General features: G+C 43.3%; 1 protein-coding gene across 9 annotated transcripts in view; it reads left to right on the forward strand.

Annotated features, from left to right (window-relative positions):
- The first annotated feature begins 4,259 nt into the window (after nt 1-4,259).
- Nucleotides 4,260-26,613, forward strand: part of LOC111857990 (utrophin-like) — a 65,671-nt gene continuing 43,317 nt past the window's right edge. For 7 of the 9 annotated variants that reach the window (XM_023839328.2, XM_023839331.2, XM_023839330.2 and 4 more), the window contains exon 1: nt 4,260-4,841. In XM_023839328.2, the coding sequence (XP_023695096.2) occupies nt 4,698-4,841 (144 nt within the window). In that variant the 5' untranslated portion in view covers nt 4,260-4,697. Of the gene's footprint in view, nt 4,842-25,606; nt 25,724-25,890; nt 26,465-26,613 lie in introns of those variants that run through there. The other 2 variants (XM_023839334.2, XM_023839333.2) reach the window with 2 other exon arrangements.

The following is a 26,613-nucleotide window of genomic DNA, read 5'->3' on the forward strand; positions in this document are numbered from 1 at the left end:
AGTCTGCATTTGTGCTCCCTCCCAGCGACCAGCACACCTAAACCAACCAATCAAGAACACGGAATACCTCACACGTGAGTGCTGGAGCTGGGAGGGAGCAAAAATGTGAACCGAGGAACACTGCACTAAAATAATGGCTCATTGATTTTTGTTCATACTTTCTTTTTATGTTTAATAAGATGATACTAAAATATTTTTATTTATAACAGTGTAACTTTGATTACATCAGTTATATTTTATATATGCTTAAAATACTGTAGCGTTTTATGCGCATTTTATATGTATTATATATCCTGCTCAGTACCGGTCCTAACTGATGTGGCAGCCTAGGCAAGTATCACCAGCGCCCCCCATCCAAGGCAAAGTGAAATTGCCTGGCAAGTCGGTGCCCCCTCGTAATTTGGCGCCCTAGGCGACCGCCTATGTCGCATATAGGATTGAATCTCCCTGGTTATAGGCTATTTAATTAACTTGCCATATTTCGGGAGGGTGCGGGGGCTGGGGAGGGAGGGTTGGGATCTGGGTGGGGGAGGGGGGGTCGGGGTAGCCAGGGGCGGGTGTGCTTGGTGGCTCTCGGGGCGTCCCCCTGGTCCCCCGGGTGGGGGTTCTTGGGGGGGGGCGGGTCTCCCCGGGGCTGGCGGGGCCCTCACGGGGTGTGCGGGTGCTCCGGGCTCCGGGTTCTATCCGTGCCTGCGTGGCCGGCCCCCGGGGGGGGCCGGCGCGCTACCGCCTGTGGCCGTGGGGTTCCTGCCTCGTGCTTGCCGGTGGGGGGCGCCCGGTGCCTCCTTCCCTGCCTTCCTTGGGTGGGCGCGCAGCCTTCCGGTGGCGGGGGCCCGGGTACCTGGCCACTGTGGGGCGGCTGGGTCCGTGACCCGTCGGGGCTCTCCCGGCCGTCTGGGGGCCCCGGGGCGGCGTTGTTGTGGCCTCGCACACACACTGGGAATCATTCCATGTTAACCTGCACACTCATACATACACTCACAACACACAAACATACACACATACACATATGCGTACACACACACATGCACGTACATATGCACACGCACACACATACACTTAGAACGCACACACACATAGACATGCACGCACACGCACACACACGAGCGCCTGGGGCTCTCTTCCCCTATTTTATCCCTCTTTCCCCTTGTCTGGGTGTGTGTGTGTGTGTGTGTGTGAGAGTGTGTGTGGGGGTTGGTGTGTGGCTTCCACTCCCTCCTCTCGGATGCGGATGCGGGTACGACAATGTTTGGATGGTGTTCCTGGTGGTCTGCTTGTGCCTGCTGTATATATTTATTTTCTTTCGTTGGTATTGACGTGTTTGGTTCCAGGAGCGGATACTGGCACAGGCACGGTCCCATGTCGTGGCGGTACCACTGGTTTCTTTGTGTGTATACTGTTTGTGTGTGTCCCTGGATCTTATCTTTCAGATACAGCAGCTGGTGTGATGATACGGTGTAAAGCAGCAAGATGCAGAAGCTGTCCTCATCACTCTTTCCTTTTTTTGTTCTATTGTTTGTTATGTATTATTTCTCTTTCCCTGTCTCTCTCTCTCTCTCTGACCCCCCTCCTTATTTTATTTTTATTATGCATTTATTTATTTTACTGTCTCTCACCCCTTTCTCTCCTTTCTCACTTTCTCTCTCGAATTTTTTTTCCCACTAACCCCCCCTGTCAGCTCCGGCTTTGTGGCGCATTGACATATAACTGATTAATAAAGAGTATACCTCAAGTAACAAGAAGAGCTTAAATCCGAAGCTCCACTTGTTAAAATAAAAGTGTTGGCACAATAAGGCACCCAGACTAACATCCTGCTTGCTTAACTGCCGACACGACAGGGGGGAAAAAAAAAAAAAAAAAAACTTGCCATATTTCGTCTTTCAAACGTCTGTACATAATTACGCCAATAGGTGGCGAAAGAGATGGCATCTTCTGTCATGAAGGCATGATATAGTTCGCTCTTGAAAGAACCATACAATGTGAACAAAAAAGAACGAATCGGAATTATTTCGTTCTCTTGAAATATGCGTTTTAGTGCAGATAGCCTACGTAAGGATTCAGTGACACGCTGATGCCAGATTGCCCTACATGCCGCTGGAGAACGGAAGAAGTTGCATCTGAAACACAAATGCTATCCTGATGCACTTCGGTGATTTAGGGGTGCCATTCCCGCAGTAATATGTACCTGTAACCTCCAGTCATTGAAATCCGTCATACTTCAACTTTTAAAATACAGTTTCCATTAAATTTAACAATGCAATTATTTTACTAAGTTTTCGAGCTGAATAGACAGTTTATTATCTAACGTGACCTTCGGTGTATTTTGTGAAAGCAGTGCCGGGTTACGAAGAGGGTTTTTTTAAAAGGAAATTTAGTTGCGAGCATAACTTAAACGGCGGCAAGCGATTCAACAGGAGGTGAATCACTAGACCTGCCTCCTCAGCTGGGATAGCAAGTAGAGTACAATGTGTGATATACTCCTCCGTAAAATTTTGCAGTGTGGTGAACATTTTGGTTGTATAACCCACTTTACATCTTTTTTGACAGTTGAGGTTTTCTCATATAGGGCCTACTTAATATGAAAATGCATAGGCCCTATCAGCCTATCTGAATACGAAAGACCTTGATCATTCAAATAGATAATCATATATGTATTGAAATTTCCAAGCATCACAAACTATCACCCCTATCCTTGCAGATTATTCTCGGGTATCTGGGAGGTATGTTTGGAGAGTCTAACCTCCATCCATCCATCCATATAAATTATTAAATTTTGACCCCCCCATGTGAAACTCTCTCCCATGCCGCTGCATACCCACAACACTCAAACACATAATCATACACTACGGGCAATTTAATTTACACGAGTTACCCTAACTGCATGTCTTAGGACTGTATAAAAAACAGAGAATCTGCGGGAACTCTGCACAACATGCAAACACCCCCCCACCACCACCAACCATTTTTCTTAATCTACCTATAGCAATTTTTATCTCAGACTTGTAATTACTATTTCTCAATTTCACTCTTTTGTAATGGTGTTTTTACTTGAGAGTTTTCTGTGTTACCATAGGAAAGGAACAAAAAAACCGAAAAGACAAATTATTCATTTACTAAAACATCCTCATTAAGCCTGGACAATAAAAGAGAGAATTGTCCTTGGAAAAATATGTTTATTTCATAAAAGTATAAAAGGCTTGCATAGCATTAAATTTGTGCTTCAAAATGGGTTATTTTCATACTCAGCGTCTGTTCTTTATTTTGCCTGTGATGAAGTTAGGGTGATTTTGTTGCTTGGATGCAGAAACTGGTTTAACGCATTACGTTGCAAATAAATCAATTTAGAAATATACAATATTTCTCCTCCTTACAACTCATATTTATCAAATGCTGCTGATAAAAAACGAGAAAAAATAAAGACCTGGAATTAACATAAAATATCCCCAGCTACATGAACTAGTTAACGCATTTAGTTGACATCGTTTCTGGTGAAAATATTTTTAACTCCTTTACCGGGTAGTCAGTAGTACAAAAACCAGCATCGTTTCACTTTATGGGCACCGTCTAATATAGGCAAATAAAATACTTCGTTTCATATTGCAGCAAATTTTAGATGACTTTCTGAACTTCTTCCTGTTACGTATAGGCTATAACTGCTATTACTTTTGCATATATAGATAAATCGCAATTTTATTTGTTTAAGTAAATTACTTTCAAAAAGTAGTTGATGTAATGTAGCCTAGCTAATTTATTTGCTACCCTACGCAGCCTACAACCCGGGAGCTGGAGATTAAAAAAACCTTCATATTTTCATACGCTCCCGATTACGACTGGCTTACTGCAATCACGTGTAGCCCGAAATGGAAACGACTTCTATAACAATCTGATAATCATAGATATGACCCTGACAAGTAGACTCATCCTCATAATTCAGAATATTAATTAGCGTAACTAAGATGACGCTGATCAGACCATTAGCCTACTTAAGGACCCAGACAGTGAAACCCCATAAAGCAATGCAATTTGACAGCATCAGTAAAAGTGTCTGTAAGAAATATACTGTATATTTGTGGGTCTATGTGTTATACTAGTTTTAATAAAGAATGTCCTCATCAAAAATAAGTACTGTGTGCAAATTATGTACTAGTTTATCCTAATCCGAAATAAAGCGTGGAGTCTCCTCTCTCTCTCTCTCTCTCTCTCTCTCTCCATCTCTCTCTCTCCCTATGTCTCTCTCTCTATCCCTTTCAGTGACTCACTCTCTTTCTTGCTTCCTCTCCCTCTTCTCTGATGGTCACTGTTCTTTTCACCCCCCGTCGGCCCCCAGAAGACGCGGAGTGAGTTTCCTGCTCGTATTAACCTCTCTGCGCTCCGGCTGAAGAGGTGCCGCCCTGTTCTTAAAGCCGAGCGCGTGGAAAAAGCCACCAGGCTGTTAGCGAAGGTCGTCGAACTCCTCTGGGACCGTCTCCCTGCCTCTTTCGTACCGGCAGCGATAGACCATCACCTTCTAGCAGTACAGCATTGAGACTTGGGCACACGTGTCTTTTTCCGAGGTTTCGGTCACCATATTCTGGGACGAGACCTCCTACCTCCCCCTGCCCAAGGGGACCCCTTGACCCCACCGGTGTGTGCAGATCATAGGGAGTGATCGAAGAGAGCCACGGCAATGTGAGAGCGAGTTCTCGGCTTATGGAATCATGCAGTTCTTAAAGAGCATTCCAAAGTCGGGAAAACTTAAAATGATGGCTGTGGTAAGGACCTCCCTCCAGAAAGTGGTGGTCTTCTTGCACCGACTGCAGAAGATGGCTATTTCATCTCCGCGATACCAGAAACTGTGCAAGGTAAGCGTCCCTTTTCGTCATAACTATTTTTAAAGATAGTCGAATATATTAATGACAAACTGAACTCATTTCGCGGTCTACTTTTTTTTCTTTAGAGCTGTCAAAGTGTTTAAGTTACACGTGGAAAATAGATATTAAGCAGCTGCTTGAAACTTAAACAGGTTGTTGTTCTTTCCACAAGAAGTTGACCGTAGTTATTTCTATCGATATCTATAATGTTGTCATATATAAACTGCTATGTTATATTGGAAGATTCCCTTGGGTTGTTGTGTACAGTAGGGTAATAAGTCCGGAAGGATGCGAATGTTCTATGGCATTAATTCTCAGTAAATGTGATGGCTCAGTGGTCGTAATCCACCATATATATAAATATGAGATTTTTGTAATAATCCCTACTGGATGTGAGTCAATGTTCTGTGAGGGTAATCCACGGTGTTCCATAAGGGGGCATATAAGTGTTCTTGAGGGGGTACTCTCCAGTGGTGAGGGCATTTTAGGGGGCAATTCACAATGCACGTGTATTCTATGGGGTTAATCCCCAGGGCGTTCGAGAGTTCCGCGGGAATAATCCCCTGTGGACTAGAGTGTTCTTTGGAGGTAATTCTCAGTAAATGTGCCTGTGATCTCCTTGGGAGCACGTGTGTCTCCTAGAGGGAGATACTGGGCAGTAAGTGCGGGTATTCGCCAGTGTATGTGAGCCCGTTTTGGGAACAATCCCCAGTGTTTGGCTATTCTGAGCAGGTTATCTCCAGGGGTCTGTTTGTGATGCACTCTCCACAGAGTGACGCAATCAACTGAAAAATGATCTAACTTTCCTTCCCTCGTTTAGCCTCTTGCTGGAGGTCCAGTCAGTCCTTGGCTCACCCGGCTGGCCAGTGTAACGGAACGGCACTTGCCGATTCCGGGAAACGCCTCCCCCCTCGTTAACCGTACTGCTGTTGAAGCAGGCGGGGCAGGCTGGCGCGTGTCCACGCGCGTTGTGGAGGACGTCGGTGCACAGATTGCGGGGCTGGGCGGATGCGCCTGCTCGTGCTTGACTGAGAGCGGGGATGTGCACCTGTAGCCGTGGCGTCACTGTTGCCATGGTGCCGCCCTTTGATTGGTTGACGGGTTTGCTCTTCAGATCCCTTGGTTTGTCAATGAAGTAGCAGCAGAGATGTCCCTCCGTTTCAGTCTAATGTCTTTCAGTAGTTAGTGCTAGACTGCGCTGTTGGAATAATAATACTTAGCTTGGGACTCAGGTGTACAATCAGTTCATCAAATGAAATATGATGGTGCTGGATGGTGTTTTACAGCTGGTGTCAGGGAGGACTATGCCAACAGTTATATAAACTCCATATTTTTATGGTAAAGCAAATCAGACTCGCTTTCCATCATAAATCTAATGTGATTGAATAATCTGATCTGAATAAATTGAATCAAAATCAGATTAATAATCCATAACATGTACAGTACCACTGGTTTTTCATTTATATTTAAATGGTTTCACTTAATAGTTTAGTCATTATTTATATAGCCAATGAGAAGGTTAACTTTGTTTTGTCTGCTTTGTTTTAGTGGTAAATAGCTCTAGGTATTATTCATGAGGTCCACCTTTCATCCAATCAGCACAGCTGAGATCAGTCACCTGACGCGGTAATGACACAAGGTTAGCCAGGGGATTATGTTGCAGGCAGAATTCATTTCTGGGTTTAGTTCCAGACTCGTAGTGCAAGGGCTGGCACAGAGTTCGGAAACCAGGTAGAAGTAAACAAATCCACAATCCAAACACGGGCATATGTCAGTACAGGGAATCTATGGCAAATAGCCAGTTCTGAAAGGAAGGACACCCAGGAGAGTGGGCAGGATGCGTACTCAGAAAGCAGATAATGTCACAGATATTAGGTGTGGTGGCACGTTCCAAACCGGGCAAGGATTAACTGATAAAGCAGGTGCGGCCAATATTCAGGAGAGGCACAGTGGGAATTGAATGGATGGTTGAATGGATGCTGTGTTTGATGCGATTGATCGGCGACATACTTGGGTGAAAACCAGAAGGAGGTAGACTGGGCTGTAGGTATCTCTTAATGTCAGTTAATGGTTTTATTAGTGATGTTACCCTTCACGTTTGCTTGAGATGAGACTGGTCGCCATCAGGCCGTGAAGCCATTTCAGTGAGCCTTCCGGGAGTTATGTTCAATTATGAGAAGTGCTCGTGGCTGTTATCGCAAGATTTTTTCATTCAACTGACCCTATTAACTACTGCTAGTCATTAAATTTCCAACTTGTCCTTTATGTAGACTTTGAAGGTGTGTTCAGGAATTCAGAGACTGCAGAATGCGAGGAGTTAAGTTGCTCACACAAGCCAAGCCAAAGACATATGAACTTAATCATGTTTTTTTCCCATAAAATTTTAAAAAAAGCTCTTTTGCTGATGGATGTAAGTCAGTACCATGCCGTTCAGCTGCGTGCCGTGATTGATGCCCTATAAAGCCGATTCTCGGATTTATGCCCTGTGCACCGAGAGTTAACGTTTTATCGCATGGTGATACTCTGATACTGAGAAGAGTGTGTGTTACCACCCAGGCTCCTATCATCAGCAATTTTGCTCATAATGTGCGTGAACAATGGGGGGGGGAGGGGGGGGGTTATTATGCTAATGGATTCAAGCCATTCCCCGTTGCCTTTGTAAGCCCTCCAAAAAATATCTGGCCTATTTATGACACAGGAGCTTTTTGAAGGTTGGCTTGGTGGATAGGATGTCGGCTTTCACGTCTTGAAGGTCGCTGGTTCAAATCCCACCCAAGGCTCTGCCTGCGTGTGGAGTATATGCACGGTGGGCTGTAGCTTGGCAGGTGCCTAAGGGTTCTGAATTACTTTCATTGCAGAGGAAGTGAAATGATTGTCAGTTTTCTTGGTGGGGGGGCGTAATAAAGCTTTGCCTAGGGCCCCTGAAAAGGTAGAGCCAGCCCTGAGTGTACAAGTTCTCCACGGTTTATTCTGGTTTCATCCTACATTGTATGGACATGTATTTGGGTACATTTTGTACTGGGGCCCGGAGCTCATCCCAGGCAGCACTGGCAGTACTGGGAACACCCTGGAAAGGATGCCAGTGGTTATTGGCCTCTTTTAGTTGCATGTGTGCCCCTTAATGGACAAGCTCCTAATCTAAGGTATCCTCATGCCCTGTGCTGAGCTTCACTCTGACCTTGCACTGGATAATGAATGGATGATCCCTCAAATGAAATAATGCTTCATTTGCAATTTGCACAAGTACATTGGAAGGCTCATTTCTCATATCCCCTCTCACTCACCCTCTTGAGATTTTCAGGTGAGAGCAAAGCTTGGGGTCTAAGCAAAGGATCCACCATTTACCCAGTGCTTCCGGAACAATAGGGGGTGAAGGGCTTTACTCAAGGGTCGAAGCCCCGGGATTCAACCCGATAACCTTCCGATCACGGGCACAGTCCTAGCTTGTTGAGCCACACATCACCCTGATTCTCTGCTTACTGGTCTGAATGCATCTACAAGTGTAATGTCATAATTGTCATCAACTGAAGCCGGCGGATTCGCTGACAGAGTCGGGGGGCAGGAGGTCGCGAGCCGGGTGTGTGGTATCAGGGAAGCAAGACTGACCGACTGCATTTCACTTGTGTGAAGTGGTTCCTTCCTTGTAAGATGCCTACTCTAGCTGATGCTCAGTACCTAACAGATTTAGGGGGCTTTGTTCAGCACTGTTATTCTCGCCGCCTATTTTGGGTCTGACTGTTTTTTTTTTGAGAACGTAAAGTACTTTAAGTTTAAAAGGAGCGGAACAGTGATCTGTTTGCCCTAATAAAAAAAGTGTGTGTCTAGAAAGGCCCATAATCATTGAACGGTGGAACGGTGCCACTAAGAGAGAGGCAGGAATGTCAGGAGTGGCACCACAGCAACATCCTACAGAGTGGAATGTTTGACCATTACTTCTCAATGGCCTCGTTTACATTTGAGAGCAACATGGACTTAGCTGGTTTGCTGCCTTTATTAGCCAATAAAATGTGTTTTGTCAGAGCCAAAAAGTAACAAATGCTTGTGCATTATTAAGACTGGTGATCTTTTATCTTTTGTTCATTATGACCGATAATGCCATCAAAATGATTGACGACAAAGCCTCACCTGGAAATATTCCCCACATTATTTCTACAAAACATATTTTTTGGGGGGAGGAGGGCACTAACTCAGATGAGAAAATTTTAAATGATGAGCGACTCGAATCATATTTCCGAGGCATGTGTGACTCAGCTGCCTATGTGATATATTAACATATTATTTGCTCGAACGATCCCGCCTAAAATGATTCCATTTGCCGACGTGCCGGGAAAAATAAGGCAGGTGAAACCTGGGGTGTTGATGTGCCTAATTGAAGTGTGGCAGCAGAGGGGAACTTCCTCCATAGTGCCCGTCAAACATGTATAAAGCCCCCACCCTCAGGGGGCGCTGTCTCCGAATCAGTGCAGATTCTCTCACGGCTTTGGGCTGCAGAGAAAGCCTTTGTTGAGATTGCAGGGTTTCTGTCTTGGAGTGAGGTAACGTGGAAGCCTAAAACACGCTCATTATCACAAGGAAATTGCTCATCTCCAGGCATCCTGACCTTCTCTCTCTGACCGTTTTGGGGCCAGCTACGGCTCAGCTGTGCCTCCTATCCGCATATGACCTGCTGTCTTCCCGCAGCGCTGAGATGTGACCCCAGCAGTTGGGGGCACCAGAGTTTGGAGAGCCAGAGACGCGAGCGGTTTAGAGGGAATGCATTGTAGATGATCTCTTAATTGTCAATACTCTCTGCATTGAAAGTAAGAGCTCAAAAGCATCCAGTTAAACACTGGTTCTGTCACTTGTTAGTGCCCGTAGGTGTTTATCAAACTGTGGCAGCAGTCTTCAGTGCTGCACACTCATTTCATATCACTTGCTGCCCTTGCCACGAGTCACTGCCAGTGAATGAATATTCATGACCATCCCTCTCCAACAAAACCCAGCCCAGTAAAAAGTTCCACCAAGACAGAACCGCAGTGTCTTTGACCCATTGACAGGTTGTTTTAAGAATATTGTATGGTTCTCTTTCTGTTTGCTAATACATATTGTGTTAAAGTCAAGGGTCAATATGAATGCACAACTGGCAAACAGATTGACTGAAGACTGCATCCCAGCTGCTCTCCACAGCTTATAAACCTAAACTGAGCATCACAGCACTTGTCAAAATGCAGTTTATTGACTTCAGCTCAGCATTCCATCCTGCTTCCTGGTCGATCAAAAAGGCACAACAGCGCCCGAGTTTCCTGGCTAAAGAGACCCCACCTGGTCCCACCACACCTAGTAAATTTCTACTGCTGCCCCCCCACACTCAGGTTGACTTTGTTTTATCTCTTGTAACGGTAGGGCATGAAGGAAGGATGATCCATTACAGTTTACCAACACAAAAGGAGCTTTATTAATAAACTGAACTCAGACAGACACTAAAAATAAAAGGGACCATGAGGAATCTAATGCAGGTCAATAGATTAAACAAGATTTTTAACAGGCTAGAGCAAACACAAAGGAATAAGTAACACTGAATAGATTCACAAGCACGCAAGGACAAATGCATTGCAACACAATGATTAAGCAAGCAACAAGTACAGGCACATATATACACAAATAATGAGGGTGAAACAAGGGACAGGTATAACCATCGACATTAAACAAAATACTAGGAACCAGCAGTAACAACAAATATTTGAGGGCAGTTCCAATCACACTAGGGACTAGGGTTATAGTGGGGACATTGGGAACCAATCACAAAACTAACCAACAAGATTTAAGGACTGTCATGTACGCCATTCGGCAAGCAAGCAGGACGGGGAGAATGACAAGTCGAATCAGCAGAGATCCAAAGGACGGGGTTTATTAAGGGCAAACAAGCAACACGGGGTACACACGTCAATGACAGACCTGGGGATACAGACTCAGAGGCGGACATAAATACACAGGACATATGAAACTGATGGAAAACAGCTGGTCACAATTGGGGCAGCACGTGTGGTTAATGAGGGGGCGTGGCACACATGAGGATCGGATGAGCTGGGCGTGACAAGAACAAAGATCAATATAAACTCTAAATAACATAATTAACAAATGGTTGAGGCTGGCCTCAACAGAGATGTTTGATTCCTAGCTGCCTGTTTAATCCATCTAGTCACAGGGCAGCCTGGGAAGCAGGAGAAAACACTATGAACTAAGGGGCTACAACACTAAGAAAGAAACAGAATCGCCAGTGACACCTGCTGGCCAAACAGGGAAATAAGACAAAACAGGGCAGGGACTGATTTTGACATCTTTATGGGAAATGTGGTGTCTTCAAGTTTAACTTTAGGTCAAGGGTATCCGATTTTACTTCTTGTCTTCAGAGCAATTAAATGAGCTTGCCCCATCTTGTATTGTCAATCTACTGCACCTTCAAATCGGTCAGATCTTTGAGGTCCACTTCTGATCAATTTCTTCTGTCAGTCCTACAGTCTTGGCTAAAATCTAAGGGTGACAGTGCCTTTGCAGATGCTGCTCCCGAATAATCTTCCATTTCATAAGATGTTTAAATCCAACACGTCATCTATGGGAGCAGTACTGTTCCACCAAAGCCTTTCGAGGTGAATGAGGCGTGGGATGAGGTAGCAGCAAGTGTGTCCTCGTTTTCTGTCATCAGCAGATCATCCACTCAGTACCGAAAGCGGTATCATAATGTCACAAGATGGGGAAGCTGAACGAGCACAGCGGCTGGGAACGGGGACTTGATTATGCTTGTATGTTTTTATTTTATTTAATTTTATTTTAATTTTGGGTCTACAGTTTGCAAAATATAAATAAAAGTGCAATCTTTGTTCTAACAAAACATAACCTACAGTTTTTAAGGTGTTTCAAAATGTTCAAATAAAAGGCAATAGGGCTGTTATTTTTCTAAATCTCACAAATTAGATTCCTTACCAGGCTACAGACGATTCAGCTATTCTGCTAGTTGATCCCAACTTACCCGCGCTGCCACCGGCATACACTCCTTTGTTGGCATCGGCACATGCAGTGAAATACATTTTCCGCAATCCAAATGTCCTTTCGATTACAGTAAGTGCTTAATTCTGATAATGAACTCGAAAGATTTTTTAATGATACTGTTTGTTCTTAGGAGAACAATGTGATTACGTGAAATGACCAGATGTACTCTATAATAAAACACATATAAATAAAATAAAATAACAAAATACCATTAGTGCATTCAACCGCGTATTTGTATCAGTATAACAAGCGTCATGCATCCACACGCTTGTAAAACGTGGATTGCCATTTATGTGAGACCGTCATCTGTTTCTTTACTTTTAAAGATGACAGTGTATTTTAAAAATGACAGTTGGTCCTTCTCGCACCGATTCTGCCACGTCTGCATTAGCAGGGAGATCTGTTGCATCAAACCCAGCACTCCCTTATTGTCCCTAAGGTGTAAAAAATGACAGGACTGCGTTACATTATGTAACAGGAAGAGGAGCTCGAGAAACACGTGTTATAATAAAGAGCAGATTTGTTTAACATTTGTTGCATTAGGAAATAAGTTGCGAAGCTGATGTGACAGTCCCGTTTCAGTAAGGCATAAGTCATATTGTTAGTGTGTTAGTGATGCACTGATGTGGAAATATTGACTGATACCGACAACCAATATATTTTTCATTAATATCCCTTATATCGATAATCTTATCTTCTGACCCACTTGCTGAGCGGGGGGCTTCGCACAGATAAGCGGAATGACCAGCTCAGGTGCCACCCTAAATTCAGCCCTGGGAGGGATGTTACATTGTTCTTTTTTATTCTGTGGAAAACGAAAAATCCATCTGCGGCGTTGCAGGCTGGTATATGAAGACCTTTAATAAATGTGAGTGAGCATATAATATTCCTCATGTGCCACTATGGAATATGCAATGATCTCCATTATTTCAATAGTTCTGTCTTTAGCTCTGGTGTTGTTAACTTTTAATATCGATAAAGTTTAAATATTGGCTGGCAGTATCAGCCAAAATTGACACATCTGATGCTGAATTCTTTATCATTTTTTAACAGATTTTGCCAATACTTATGTATCATACATCTAAACATATTGTTTTTCCATCATCATACAGACAATATGTAATACAATAGTAATAGCAATAACAAAAAAGAGACAATATATTGCTCAAGAATCATGAGACAAAATCACAATTTCAATTTTGAGTGAAAAAAATGTATTCATATTTTACGCAGAATTGTTCGGTCCTACTTCAAACTTTACTTTTTTGCATGCTGTAAAACAGCAGTCTGAATAAGTAGGCCTAAGTCTTTACTAGCTAGCTCCTCAGCATCACAAAATATTGATTATGGTCCTCAAATATAATTAGTCAGCAGAACATAATTTATTAGCACTTTTTAAGTTCTGTTTAGTTTCAGTGATGTTTGAACTGAGGTTAGTTGTCCAGTTGTCCATTGTCCACAATCCCTCCCTTTACATATTTATTCTATTCTCATCTACCTGATTGACTGCAATTTTGCACAGCATCTTCTAAATACTGCTGCACTTTACGTCATTGTGTCCTTGTTCAACTGCTCAGTGTGCCTTTAATTGTCCCTCGGGGACAAATAAATATTTTGAATTTGAATTATTTTGTTGCTTGAGGCATATTTACACACGTTTGCACAGCTAAACCATAGGAATGTAAAGTTTTAAAAATGTAAGAAGTGGAAAGACGTGGAACTTTAAGGAATCAGCTTATTTAACGCTTGAATAGTTCTGGAGCGGACAGTACAGCCATGATTTTTTTTCTTCATACAAAGCGTGATTATGGATTCTTTTTTGTCCTAGTTATAATCACCCAGTGAAAGCTCTTCGGCAGAAGATAGTGAGCTACTTGCTAACAAAATCAATATTGCATAGATTTATTTTTCATTTCTGCAAGCAGCTCTGCTTTCATTATGAAAAGATTTGGGACTTCCCATATATGTTTCATGAATTCTTACACTCCCTGGGAACCCTCCGCGAATATTTTACTATCATGATCTGAACAGTGAAATGAGCTTTGATATTGGCTTCCCAACAGTAGGTCTATTCCAGCTATCCATCCATCCATCCATCCATCCATTATTGTAGCTGCTTAATCCCCACTGGGGTCGTGGGGTATTCCAGCTATGTGGCTCAAAAAAATCTGACATAATGATGTAGATTTTAGAAAAAAATCTGTAACAGTGGTATAGTTGGCTGGAAAAATTGGAAAATTGTTCTGTAGTTTTCTTTGCTGTAAGGGAAATGGTTGAAGATAACAACAAATACAACTGTGATCTGCCAAAGCATGGGTGCATTATGGGATTGCTGTTCTGATACCGTTAGGTGCATTATGGGATTGTTGTTCTGATACCGTTGGGTGCATTATGGGATTGCTGTTCTGATAACGTTGGGTGCATTATGGGATTGTTGTTCTGATTAAAGCCCTTTGGCAAGAAGAATGTTGCTTGTTCCTGTGGACTTGTCGACAATGTACTGGAATAAGTTACTCTAGGGCACTCTGACCTGTCGCAAGTTAAAGGGAATTGTCATAGTATGAAAGACAGGATACATCTGGTGGCTGAAGAGGAAAAGCAGGGGGTTGTGAGGGAAGGTTGCCCTAGTAACGGTGGACAGAGACGTGAGAAGCTGGGAGGAGAGAATCCTGTTAGCAATAGTTTGAGCTAAAGATACAAAGTACTTGAAAACTCATTATATCAGAGGTACTGTATACTTGCGTAATCAATGACAGTATGAACAATGTAGCAATAGATAATCAGGTAATCAAACAGTATGCTAAATAATCATAATACAGGCATGCAATAAACACAGACTAAAGCATGAGAAAGGAGGGAGTCAATTGTTGGACATGCTATAACTATTTATGTCAATGAAGATCTTGTGAGTGGGCACTTGGAGTAGGTGGAGCATGTTGTCATGTTAATTTGAATCATCTCACTAATCAAGATTTTACCATACCAGTTTAGAGCCAGGGACTTAGTTATATAACTAGTGGTAAGGTATAGAAGGGTCATTTAGAGATACATTTTTTCTTTCACAATTTCAACAAGACCTCTGAAGGTGTGTTGCGGTATTTGGCACCAAGATGTCTGCAGCAGATGCTTTAAGTCTCCTAAGATGTCGGGTGCAGCCGCCATGGATCGGACTTGCTGTTCCAACGTATGCCAGGGATGCTCGACAGCATTCAGATCTGGGGAGTTTGTCATCCAGGTTAGCTCCTTGAGCTCTTGGCCATAACCAGCTAGAGTGACCATGTTTAGTGCTCTCCACCAGTGAAAATACCTGCAACGGGTCTCATGATCATCTGGAACGCACCTTGGACCAGTCTGAGGCGTCCCGCTTTCTTTTGCATCATGTGGATGGGTGGATATTAATGGGGGAACAGATGGCACCAGAATGCACTGTAGGAAGAAGATAAGCCAGCAGAGGGAGTGTGATGCTCTGGGCAGAGTTTAGCTGGGAAACCCAGGGTCCAGCCTTTCAAGTAGAGGGTACTTTGACATGTGACACCTACTGTGACATCATGCAGCCCACGCAGACCTCTTCATTCCTTGAGGGCAGTGGCATCTGTCATCTGAATAATGCACCCTACCACACTGCGGAACATGTCTGCGGAACGTGACTAGGAGCTCAAGGTGCTGCCCTTACTGACAAATTTCCTGGGTTTGAATCATGTTGAGCATCTCTGGAATGTGCTGTAATAGCAAGCCCGATCTTCAGTGCATATATGCAATATAAAAGTACACTTAACTTTTTGAAGCTCTTCTTGTGGACTTATATTGTAAATACTTCTTTTATAAGTTATTACCAATGAATTGCAACAAAGTGAATAAATCACAGCCATCTGTAGTATTCACACTTCATTAGACTAAACTACTTTAACTATAAAAATCTGAAGCCTTATTCTAATTAATGACAAGGTGCATATTTACCGAATGGTAAGGTATACCAGGGTTGACTTTACACTTAACGATACACTTCTGCTGAAAAAGAATACCGATTATGTTATCTGTTTAAAACATTATTTACTAAATTGTAATACTTGTTAGCAGGATCATGCAGGACTGAGATGGGACATACACACTGTCAGAAAAAAAGTACCAATTTGTACCTCAGAGGGTACAATTATTTGTCACTGGGACTATACCCTCAAGGGTCTGCCAATTGTACCCATGAAACATACACACCCACACACATGCCTCCCGGTATATGTAAATTTGGCTATTACAAAAAAAAACAACTTTTTAATAGGAACTGGACATACATAAATGATGAGGAACACCAGTCTGAGCATGGAACCTCACAAAATATAGCCACTGAAGACAGTGAAATATCAGTGAGTTTATAGGCTTAACTACGTGGAAGGCAATTACCTTCCTGCGTGGCTGGGACTGGGAGAAGGTTATATCAGGATGATAGCACGATGGTTCATCCCAGCTCCAAGGAAAAATAAAGGCAGATTAGTGGGAATGTTTAATTAGAGAGCGGAGAAGATGGGGAACCTCAGAGGGCTCGGAGTTCATTTGTTCCTGTGAGCTCACAGACAGCAGGGCTGTGTATGTCTCCGCCAGTATGGGTGCATCTGCCGTTCTGCGATAATCCGCCTTGCTGCTCACTTTTAATGAATTTACGCACATTTGCAGCTCAATTTGCGGGGTACGTGAAGCTGTTTATTAATTATTTTTTTCTCTCTCTGTTCCCAATTTAATAAACTTTCTTGTGAGTTCATTAGGTCCCTAATTGTGCAGCCTGTTCAGGATACTTGGGCGTAAATTCCATCTTGGGACCAGCTGCTATGAGACGCAGACTGCATTTCTGTGCATTCATAACAAAAATTACACTGAAAGACCAGAAGCTGGCGTAGTGCTTAAATCCATGCAATTGTAACCTGAAGATTCGGCAGGTCCTGTTTGAGTAAGCACGCTTTTGCTCTACTAAAATGTCCAGGTGTATAAATGGCTAAAAAAAAACAATGTGACGTCACCTGAGATACCTGCATCTAAGAGTGAGGGAGGACATTTTGAGCTAGGACAGGATTTGTAAACTACCGTTTCAATTAAAAGCAGCTGGATTTCACTTAAGCGCCGAGGTCTTGCTGTGTGCTGATTGGTCAGACTCCTATAACCATGCATGTTAATGTGAAACAGCTGGATGAGTCTTTCAATCAAGGAAACAAACCAGTAAAAGCACAAGAAGAACCAAACCATTTAGCCAAGCACAGGAGCCTTTCAGTTTTAAAGTAGTGTGAGTTTAAAGCTCAGTGTCCCTCTGACATGGATTATCTGGTCACCCCATTACAGCAGCAATGTGAGTAGTTTTCACAGCAGGTAGAAACTGAACCTTGATTGCTCTTGATTCCAAAATCGAAAAACACCTTTTTGTTTTGATAAAAGCCCCCAGGTTTGCGTGTACATTTTTCTCTTGCCATTATATTGAAAGTTTGCTCCACAGCTGGACTGCCCACTTACTGCTTGGCTTGGCTGGACTTCCTGACCCAGGAGGGGGAGGGAATCAGCCAGTGAGATCTCTCATCTGCACTGCTCTTCTGCTACTTTATTTTCCTGACCTTGCTTCTCTCTACCCCCCCCCCCCCCCTGACGTTCACACTCCCGTGTTCGTAGTGGGGCCTCTTCTCTCAGCCATGTGTGACATCGGCGTTTCACCTCTCCTCCTCTTCAGTAGTTTGCGGTGCCCGTCGGTGCCCGTCAAGCCTCAGGCTTTGTGTGCGATCGCCGATAATGGGCACTGAATCCGGCTGTTCACGGCCCCTGTAAAGGTGGTTTAGTTACAAACAATTAGCCAGTTCGCTAATGAAATTAAATGTATTTTCATTTATATATATATATATATATATATATATATATATATATATATATATATATATATATATATATATATATATATATATATATATATATATATATATATATATATATTAACTTTACAGTTTGCAGTGTGTTCAAACTGAAAAACACAAAAGAAGTATAAGGCAAAAATGATTCCCTGACCTCTTTTCAAAGAAGTCAAACAGAATATCTGTAAATGTGCAAATCACATACCATAAATAACACACAGAAACCGCTTGACAATGTCTGCCAGCAGTCGTGGTCTGATGATATGGGGGCGGAGCTCTGAGGGAGGAACGCTGCAGGTTATTGGATTAGCTCGCTGAATTGTGCCTTTTTTCTTTAGCTGCACGCCATAATTGGCCTATCACAGCTTCTGTGTGCGGTTAGGAACATATTGTATCCTGTCAGATCTGTTCTTACTGGAGAAACAGCGTCAGTGTGCGTTGTTTCGTGCTGTAATGCTAGGAGATGGAATCAGCCAAAGTAAATTTCATTGTGTATGGCACCTTTCCCAGCAGGGATCAGCAGAGTGCATAATTGGAAGGAGCAGTGGCATAACAAGTCACTGAAGGTAGCCAAGGCACTGGAGTCGAGGACACATTAACAGCCAAGGGAACGGGACAAAAAAATGAACTGGCTGCCCAGTCACCCGGAAGAACACCGGCTTTTTATGTTCTTTTTTGGGTCTGTGCGAGTCAGGCATCCCTGCCTCTGCTCTCTGGGGCAGACCAAGGACCGGTCTCCTTGTTAGTAAGATGCTGAGTGTCCCTGTCATATTGTAGACTGGGATTTGATTCCCCAATGGGTAGAACGGCATTTTAATTTAGGGGGATCTGTGGCTCAGTGGGTTAGGCTGTTGTGCTTGAAATCTGAAGGTTGTGGGTTCAAGTTCTATTATGATCTGTCTGGGTCCCAAGGAATTGTCTTAACCGCTGTTTTATGGCAACTCTGCCCCCGATTACCGATTCTAGCTTTTTCAAAGACTGCATGCCTCTTTGGCGTTAAATGTAATGTATCTATGTAATGTATGCGTCGCTCACCTGAAGCTCCGGGAAGTGGGTGGTTGGAAAGATGCCCTGCATGGTGGGCCGGCCGCATGCAGGGAGCGTGAGTGTCTCATTAATTCCACTGAACCTCCACCCCCCCGCCCCCCATCCCATCAGAGAACACTGGAGAGTGAGCAATACATAAACACTCACTTTCTGGAGATACTCCTCCCGTTCTCAAATGCCATCCAACTTCTAAGGAAACAGTGCCCCCCCCTCCCCTCCGGCTTGGCCCTTTCAGCCTCATCTCTTTTTATTTTTATCTCCAGCTGCATGCTTTTCATGTCACTGCATTTTTTGCCTCCAGGTGTTTATAACCTCTTTTATATTTAGCCATGTGTTCATAAGTGAAAGACTTCAGAGCAGTTCGGCTGATCTCCATATGGGTCTTCGTCCGTCCATCTTCCATAGGCTCTCCAGTACAGGACCACCAGAAGGGGCCTGGAGCCCATTCACCTCGCACCTATTATCCAAAGCAACTCACAGCAAAGGGATGGGTTAACATTTATGTGTACTCTCTGGGATTTGAACCCATAACCTTTGCACTGTAAGGCCAATGCTCTGCTCTCTGAGCTGAAACTAGGGAACGTTTGTTTACATGAGTTAATAGCACAATAGAGGGGAACATTCTGCAGTGTCAGTGAACATGAGTCACGGACGACCTAATAATATTCTGAAACATTTAGACTTTAACTTTGAAATTCAATAATTGTTTTGTTTTAGAGGGAGACAGGTAGCTGAAATAATATCTATCATTATACAACAGCCCGTGACCCCTGAATAGGATAAGCGTTACACAAAATGGGTAGATGGATGGATGGAAATATGACTAGTGTTTTATAGCTATTCATTATTATTCTGTAAGTTTTTAAAAAATATTTGTTTTATTCCAAGAGTTCCTCCCCCAAGCAGCACAAAGTATGAGGTGGCACATAGCCTGGAGGACATGGTGGGTCACACGCTCACACAAACAATCACACATTATCAGCTATTTAGAGCTGTTTTTGGACTGTGGAAGAAAACAGAGAACCCAGAGGAAATGATTGAAACTCCACCAACAAAGAGCTGGGAGCAGAAATCCAGCAGAAGCGACAATGTGAGCCACTCACCCACGGGGTCCGTAATATATGGTGGTGTCTACAAAAGCATAAATATATAGCAGGATTTTTTTTAAGTGTAGCATGAAGGTTCAGGAGTGCAGCCTGACTGAAGGCCAGCCCCTTAAACAAGGAGCCGCTGGCCGACCTCGTTCTTCTTAGAAGGGACATAATTTTATAGAGCAGGGCAGGAATGGGACAGAGAGTTTTAAATATGAAAGATAAAATAGGGAAAGTACAGAAACGATTCATAACTCCTGGAGTGTCACAGGAGTAGAAAACAATTCGAGGGGCATAAGGGACTCTTGTAGGTGCAGTCATCAATCCGCTTTCCATAGCCGCTTTTCTAATACCACGCTGCGCGCGCGGCTAGCCGGAACCATCGGTCACACTCAGGAAGAGATGCCTTTCCATCACAAGAGCCGTGCACGCTCACACAGACGCACACGTACCTACCCGTATCAACAAGGGGAGAACAAGCAAATAGCACAGAGCCAGGGTGGAATTTGCAGCCCCTTGTGGCCATAAGGAGAACATGCACATTCACACACACCCATAAAGGGCAAATTAAAGACACATCCCACTCAAACTGCGCTGGATTGTGGGAGGAAATCATGCGAGGAAGGTGGACATGGGGACCTCGGTGCTGCCCACTGAGCACCTGCCCCCCCACCCCCCAAAGCCCCTGGATGCTTAGTCATAATGACGGAATCGTGTTCGCAATAGCTGCTGCTGCCACGGATGGCACCAACTTTATTAGGTTTTGAAAGCAATTTGGCAAGCAGGTGGTCAAGGAAGTGCACTTATCTGCTGCCATATAAATTTGCCATGTTCTCGAAGGTGACCTGCCTGGCTGGTGATCTATTTACTGATATAAGTGTTAATAATTATATATTACAGCCAATGCAGCATAATGTCCAATACCAACCTCTCAAACCCCACATAATGTACTTTCATTAATTCAATTCAATTCAATTCAATTCAATTAATTTCATATAGCGCCTTTCACAGGAGTTGCTCCAAGGCGCTTTAGATGGGTGTGTAATTCAGTACCATGTCATCTATACAGAGTAATACAAAAAAACATAGAGAAAGAGAAAACGGAGTGATAAAAAAGAAAGCCAGATGACAATGAATATCCCAAGTAGGGAGAAAAAAAAAACCTCTGGAGGTCAACTGCCCCCCCCCCCATACGCTAAAATTGTAGAAAAAAAAGATGGATCGAGCCCGCTTGCTAAAAGCAAGGTGTAAACAGCGGTCATGGTCAAAGCCAAAGTCCATCAATGAGTCAGTTCTCGGTGACGACCTGTGAGGCGGCAGATTGAAAAGTATAGCAACAGACAGGATATTTAGGGTCTCTCCCCCATGAGTTGTAAGATTTGTGATGTGAGGCATCCCAGTGGTCATCCCAGTGAAATTCCACTGCGAAAAGCCAGTGTGTTACCTCTCCAATGTTTCCGCACAGGACGTGTTTTTATAATATTTTATAACATATCAGTGTGACCTTTTCTTCTTGCATTCATTCCTTCACAGCAGAAAGCCGGAAAGCAGAGCAGCCTTTGTAGCCCTACAGATCGATACGCTGGCACACCGTGCTCACAGAGAGATATAATCACAGAAAGCAGAGCAGCCTTTGTAGCCCTACAGATCGATACGCTGGCACACCGTGCTCACAGAGAGATATAATCACAGAAAGCAGAGCAGCCTTTGTATCCCTGCAGATCGATACGCTGGCACACCGTGCTCACAGAGAGATATAATCACAGAAAGCAGAGCAGCCTTTGTATCCCTGCAGATCGATACGCTGGCACACCGTGCTCACAGAGAGATATAATCACAGAAAGCAGAGCAGCCTTTGTAGCCCTGCAGATCGATACGTTGGCACACCGTGCTCACAGAGAGATATAATCACAGAAAGCAGACGGACCGGCTTTTCCTCTGCAATCTTTGCGGATCTGGAGACAGAAATGCCTCTCGGCTCTCTGTGATCATAGTCCGGCACTTCGTTAAGGATGACGTGCGCCATCCCAAACTTGCAATCTAAATTTGTATGCCAACTCATTAATCGTATAGAAATAAATCACATTAATACATTCTATCTGTCAGCCTGGATATCTGTCTGTCTGTCTGGTCATTTTTCTGAATACTGTCTGTCTGAATATCTATCTGTTTGTTCTTCTGTCCATCTGTCTGAATATCTATCTGTCTACCTGGATATCTATACGTCTGTCTGTCTGTGCATTTGTCTGGATGTCTATCTCTCTGTTTGTTTGCATAATTATCTGTATGTCTGGATATCTATCTGTCCGTGTGTGCATTTGTCTGGATGTCTATCTATCTGTCTGTCTGTCTGTCTGGATATCTAGCTGACCATCTGGATTTCTACCTGTCTGTGTTTCTGGAAATCTGTCCAAATGTTTTAATATCTATCTACCTGTCTGTCCATCTGGACATCTATCAATCTGTCTGTCTGCCTGGATATCTATCAGTCTGTCTGTATATCTGTCTGTCTGCTTTTCTGTCTGTCTTACAGTGGTACGATAATAGTACAATGGTAGCTTCTGGGATGAGTTGCGATCCAGAGCATCACCATCCGCAGTCTCTGCATCCTGTTTGGTGCTTATACACCCTTCTCTTCATCAGCTGCAGGTTGCAGAAATGCTCATATTGGGCACCAATGTGCCCCCCCAGTGAAGGTTAACTAGTTTCAACCGAGCCTTTTGTTTAAGATGACAACACGGGCAGGGGCTGCCCTATCTGTCTGCCTGGTCTTCAGCTGTTCCAGCTGCTTATAATTAGCTCCTGCCGTTGTCACTGTGATTTTTTTTAAATAAATAATTTTAAGATAATGAATCAAACTGAATCTTCTGCTTATCAGTCTGAAATTAGAGCAGGATAAATGCTTGTCTAAAAAGAACAAAAAAGAGATTGAAAGATAGAGAATCATAACAGATGGACCCAAAAAAGGACTCACTTGACTTATAGTCTAACATGTTTCACGGTGCAGTACTTTTCTTGGGGGTATTATACATCTTGTAGAATAATTTCAGGGAAAATGTGCAAGCCTGAAGGCACGGCTGTCAGTGGACTGCAGTGGAGTGAAATAGTGCCTCAAACAGAGAAAAATAGTCATAGTTATTTGTATCTTCAATGCAGTCATGGCTGTAAAATGACTGTCGTTATACCTGTGATACAGCAAATTCTGTACTTAGACAGCGTCCAAATTCTCTTTTTGGTTTGAATGACCAATACCTTAGAAAGCTGGCAGATCTAGTAAGTATATGTGCAATATTTCTTGCTTAAATGCCCTGATGATGATTTTCTCTATGCCTCTGAGGTCCCATTTCATCGCAGATTACTCCGCTAAGAAAGCTATGGCTGTCTCTTTATTGGCTGTTACTTAACATTCGATTTTATTGCTACTCATATTGTGTCACTTTCATTATGTTTCGTAAGTCTCCAGTAATTTCTTTAATCGAAATGTGCAGTGCTCCTGTACAGATAAAAATAATATATACTGTACATGTTCATGTACAATTTCATTCGGAGGAAGTATTCTTCATTTTTGTTACTTTTCAGTGTATTGTATAATAAGCAGTGATGCATAGGTTAGATGATTTAATACTACAGTTTACTGAAGTGAAGAAGATGACCAGTGGAATGAATCTCCAAGCAGTTGCTAGCAAGTCAAAAAAAAAATAAAAAATCTCTGAAACACTAAGCTATTCCTCACAGTGCAGAACCAAGCTTCTACAATAATGTGTCTGCTCTGCACTTTAGGTAAGATACGCCAGGGATCTGCTGTAGCTGAAATTGCTTGATGCACAGACTGGAAATTAAGCAAAGTCACAGAACTGCACTGCATTATATTTGAGGTTCTGGTGTGTGACACTTTCCAGGCTGATTGATTTGTTTAAACGCCTGAGATCTCAGACGTATGTTCTGCTGCTGGGACACTCCGAGCCTCCGACAGATGTCTGCTTTTGGGCAGGGATAGGCGGCAGCGCAGTTTCCCCCGCGCTGTGAGGCGGCAGTGTGGCGGATACTTGCCACTTTACTGCAGCACCCCCCCCTCGCAATCGTCCGTCCGGAAGGACGCCAAGAGAGCTGGCACTTTGAAGTCCTCTATCTCTGTTTGTGTCCCTTCGCTTCTTTGAAGCTGAGATTTCAAGCTATTGTGCTCTACAAACACACGGCACTCGCTCGCCATCGAGCTGATTTCAAACTGTCGCGCTCGTTTTATTGAGACCAGGTCCGACCCCCTCCTGGGTTGGAATTGTTTGCAAAATACTGCTTGCCATCCCGTTGGATTTTAGGTGTTAATCTCTTCAGCAAGATGTCTCTTAAAACTGTTAATATCACCCAGCTTCAGTTATCCGACGAATGTCAGCGGTGAAAGATGCCCACGGAAAATCTTTCATGCTCTGCAGAGAATTATGGGTATATTTCCAGTTTTTTTTTAAGATGATTACCTCTGAACTTGGCGCCTGGGTTCAGACCTCCGTACTGTGGGTCATTATTATAATTTCTGAGAGGGCCAAGGTGCAACATAATCTTCACCTTCGGGTTTATTTCAGCCGCAAGGCAATGACCTGTCAGCACAGATCAGTCCAATATTCTTTTCCAAAATGAAGGGGCCCGTGGAGATGTTGTTTTTGCTTTGTAATGGCACCAAAAAAAAAAAAACGAATCTCTCTGAACTCACATGTCAATAAACCTGCTGACCTTTACTTGTCCATCTATCCATCCATCTTCTGCTCATATAGTACTGGCCCACAGTGAATCTGGAGCCGAGGCCGTGAAGCACAAAGCAGGGGACGACCTGCTCCACTGCAGGGCACATCCACTCACACCCCCATGCATCAAGGGCAATTTAGCATCACTAAATTAAACATTAAACACACACCCCTGGACTGTTGGTGGACACCTACAAAAAAGAGAGAGAACAAAACTCCAGATATACACTGCCAGAAAAAAAGGGTACGGCCCCCAGTGTGCAAACAACAGTAACGTACACCCAGTGGTACAAAAGTGTTCCTCAGAGTCCATTTCTGTACCATAAAAGGTACATTTAACTACAGCTATAGGGTACAATTGGGAGACCCTTGAGGGTACAGCCCCAGTGACAAGTAATTTTACCCTAAAAGGTACAGATTGGAACTTTTGTTTCATGACAGTGTAGGATGGAAAAATTGGGCCTCAGTAGATTGATAATGGATAAATATGTTTTTGTGTGTTTATAATAATAATAATAATAATTATTATAATAATATTTTGCATTTATGTATAGCCCCCACCCCCGGTTAAACAAGCTTAAATTAAAGGCTCACCGCAAGCAAATGGGAGAAAAAGGTCCACTGGCACTGAGTCCCCCCCCTAACCCTAACCCCCCCCCCCCATCTGTCGGTGGCGGGGCAGTGAAGCCACCAGATCATATCTCTCACACCCCTCTTATAGGTGATAAAATCCACCCGGGGGGGGGGGGGGGTTGGCTTTTCCCTGGCTGCCAGTGTCATTCCTGGGCACTCTAACAGCCACCAGATGAAAATCTCACATCTGTGTTGTTGCAGGCATCATCACCGTCATTCATGGGTGTTTTTCACCTCATGGCTTTATGTAGCGAAGGGTCCTCCATCGCGATGGGACGCGCTGTTGTCCAATGTCTTCACACTTACGGCTTTAATTTCCACCATAGATCTGTGTGCGTTTGCATATTCTCCCAACCTTTCTATGGCTTTCTTCTTTGTGCTGTCCAGAAGATATAAAATTAAGCTTATTGGTATCCAGTATACAAAATATCTAATACAGTATAAACATCTACTATTGCACGGTAAACGTTATCATTATACTAACAACGGCCATAATTCTTTGTGCGTGTTTGGCTGCTGAAATATAATTGTGTTCAACTTAAAAACTAAAATATATAACGTCATCAAAGGCATTAATGAAAGACACAGACTTGTGGTTGTGTTAGTAATCTATTCTAGTACCGTCTTCAAAATTGTACCTGGTCGCTCCAAGGAAATCCGAGCAAACTTTCATATACTCTTAACAGGAGACCAAAAACACTGCCAGTAATCAACAATTTCTCTGTAACGTCAAATGCGTGTTTATCCGCACAGAATTACGTGACGGGATTTATGAGCGATCTGTCTTTGGGGGATGTCTGATGAAGATGTACTGTCTCGCTGAGTTGACAGCTCGGCTTTGTTTGGGGAATATTTATTAGATTAAATTGATAACTTACTAAAACTTTTTAGCTACTGGAATTCACTGCACGCCCGTGGAGTCTCCCATCACAGGTTATAAAGCGTGACTGAAGCTGATTGTTCGCGCTAAATTTAAATTATCCTGATTTCCATCAGGGCTTTTGTTCTCTCTAAATCTGCGCAATAGTTGAAAGTCGCATCATCTGACGGCTGAACAGCGCGAGTCACAGCGCAATTTTCCGGCTACGGGAGGCGGCGTTTGCTCGGGGGACATAGCTTACTCAATCGCCAACAATTCTGAGCCATTAAATGTGTCTGTTGAGAGACTGTCTTTCTCCCCGCTGCAATTTTTCTTTTATAAGGTGAGGATAAGTTAGAAAAAAACTGCCCTTCTATTGCACAGTCTTCACAAAATAAAAATTTCACTATGATGCTTTTAGACAGTGAAACTTCTTGTTCTGGGCGTAGTTTTAATTTTTGAAAAGCGATTCTGGGGGTGGAGTGGTGGGGT

The sequence above is a fragment of the Paramormyrops kingsleyae genome, chromosome 14 (assembly GCF_048594095.1).
Source record: "Paramormyrops kingsleyae isolate MSU_618 chromosome 14, PKINGS_0.4, whole genome shotgun sequence".
Classification (NCBI taxonomy): Eukaryota; Metazoa; Chordata; class Actinopteri; order Osteoglossiformes; family Mormyridae; genus Paramormyrops; species Paramormyrops kingsleyae.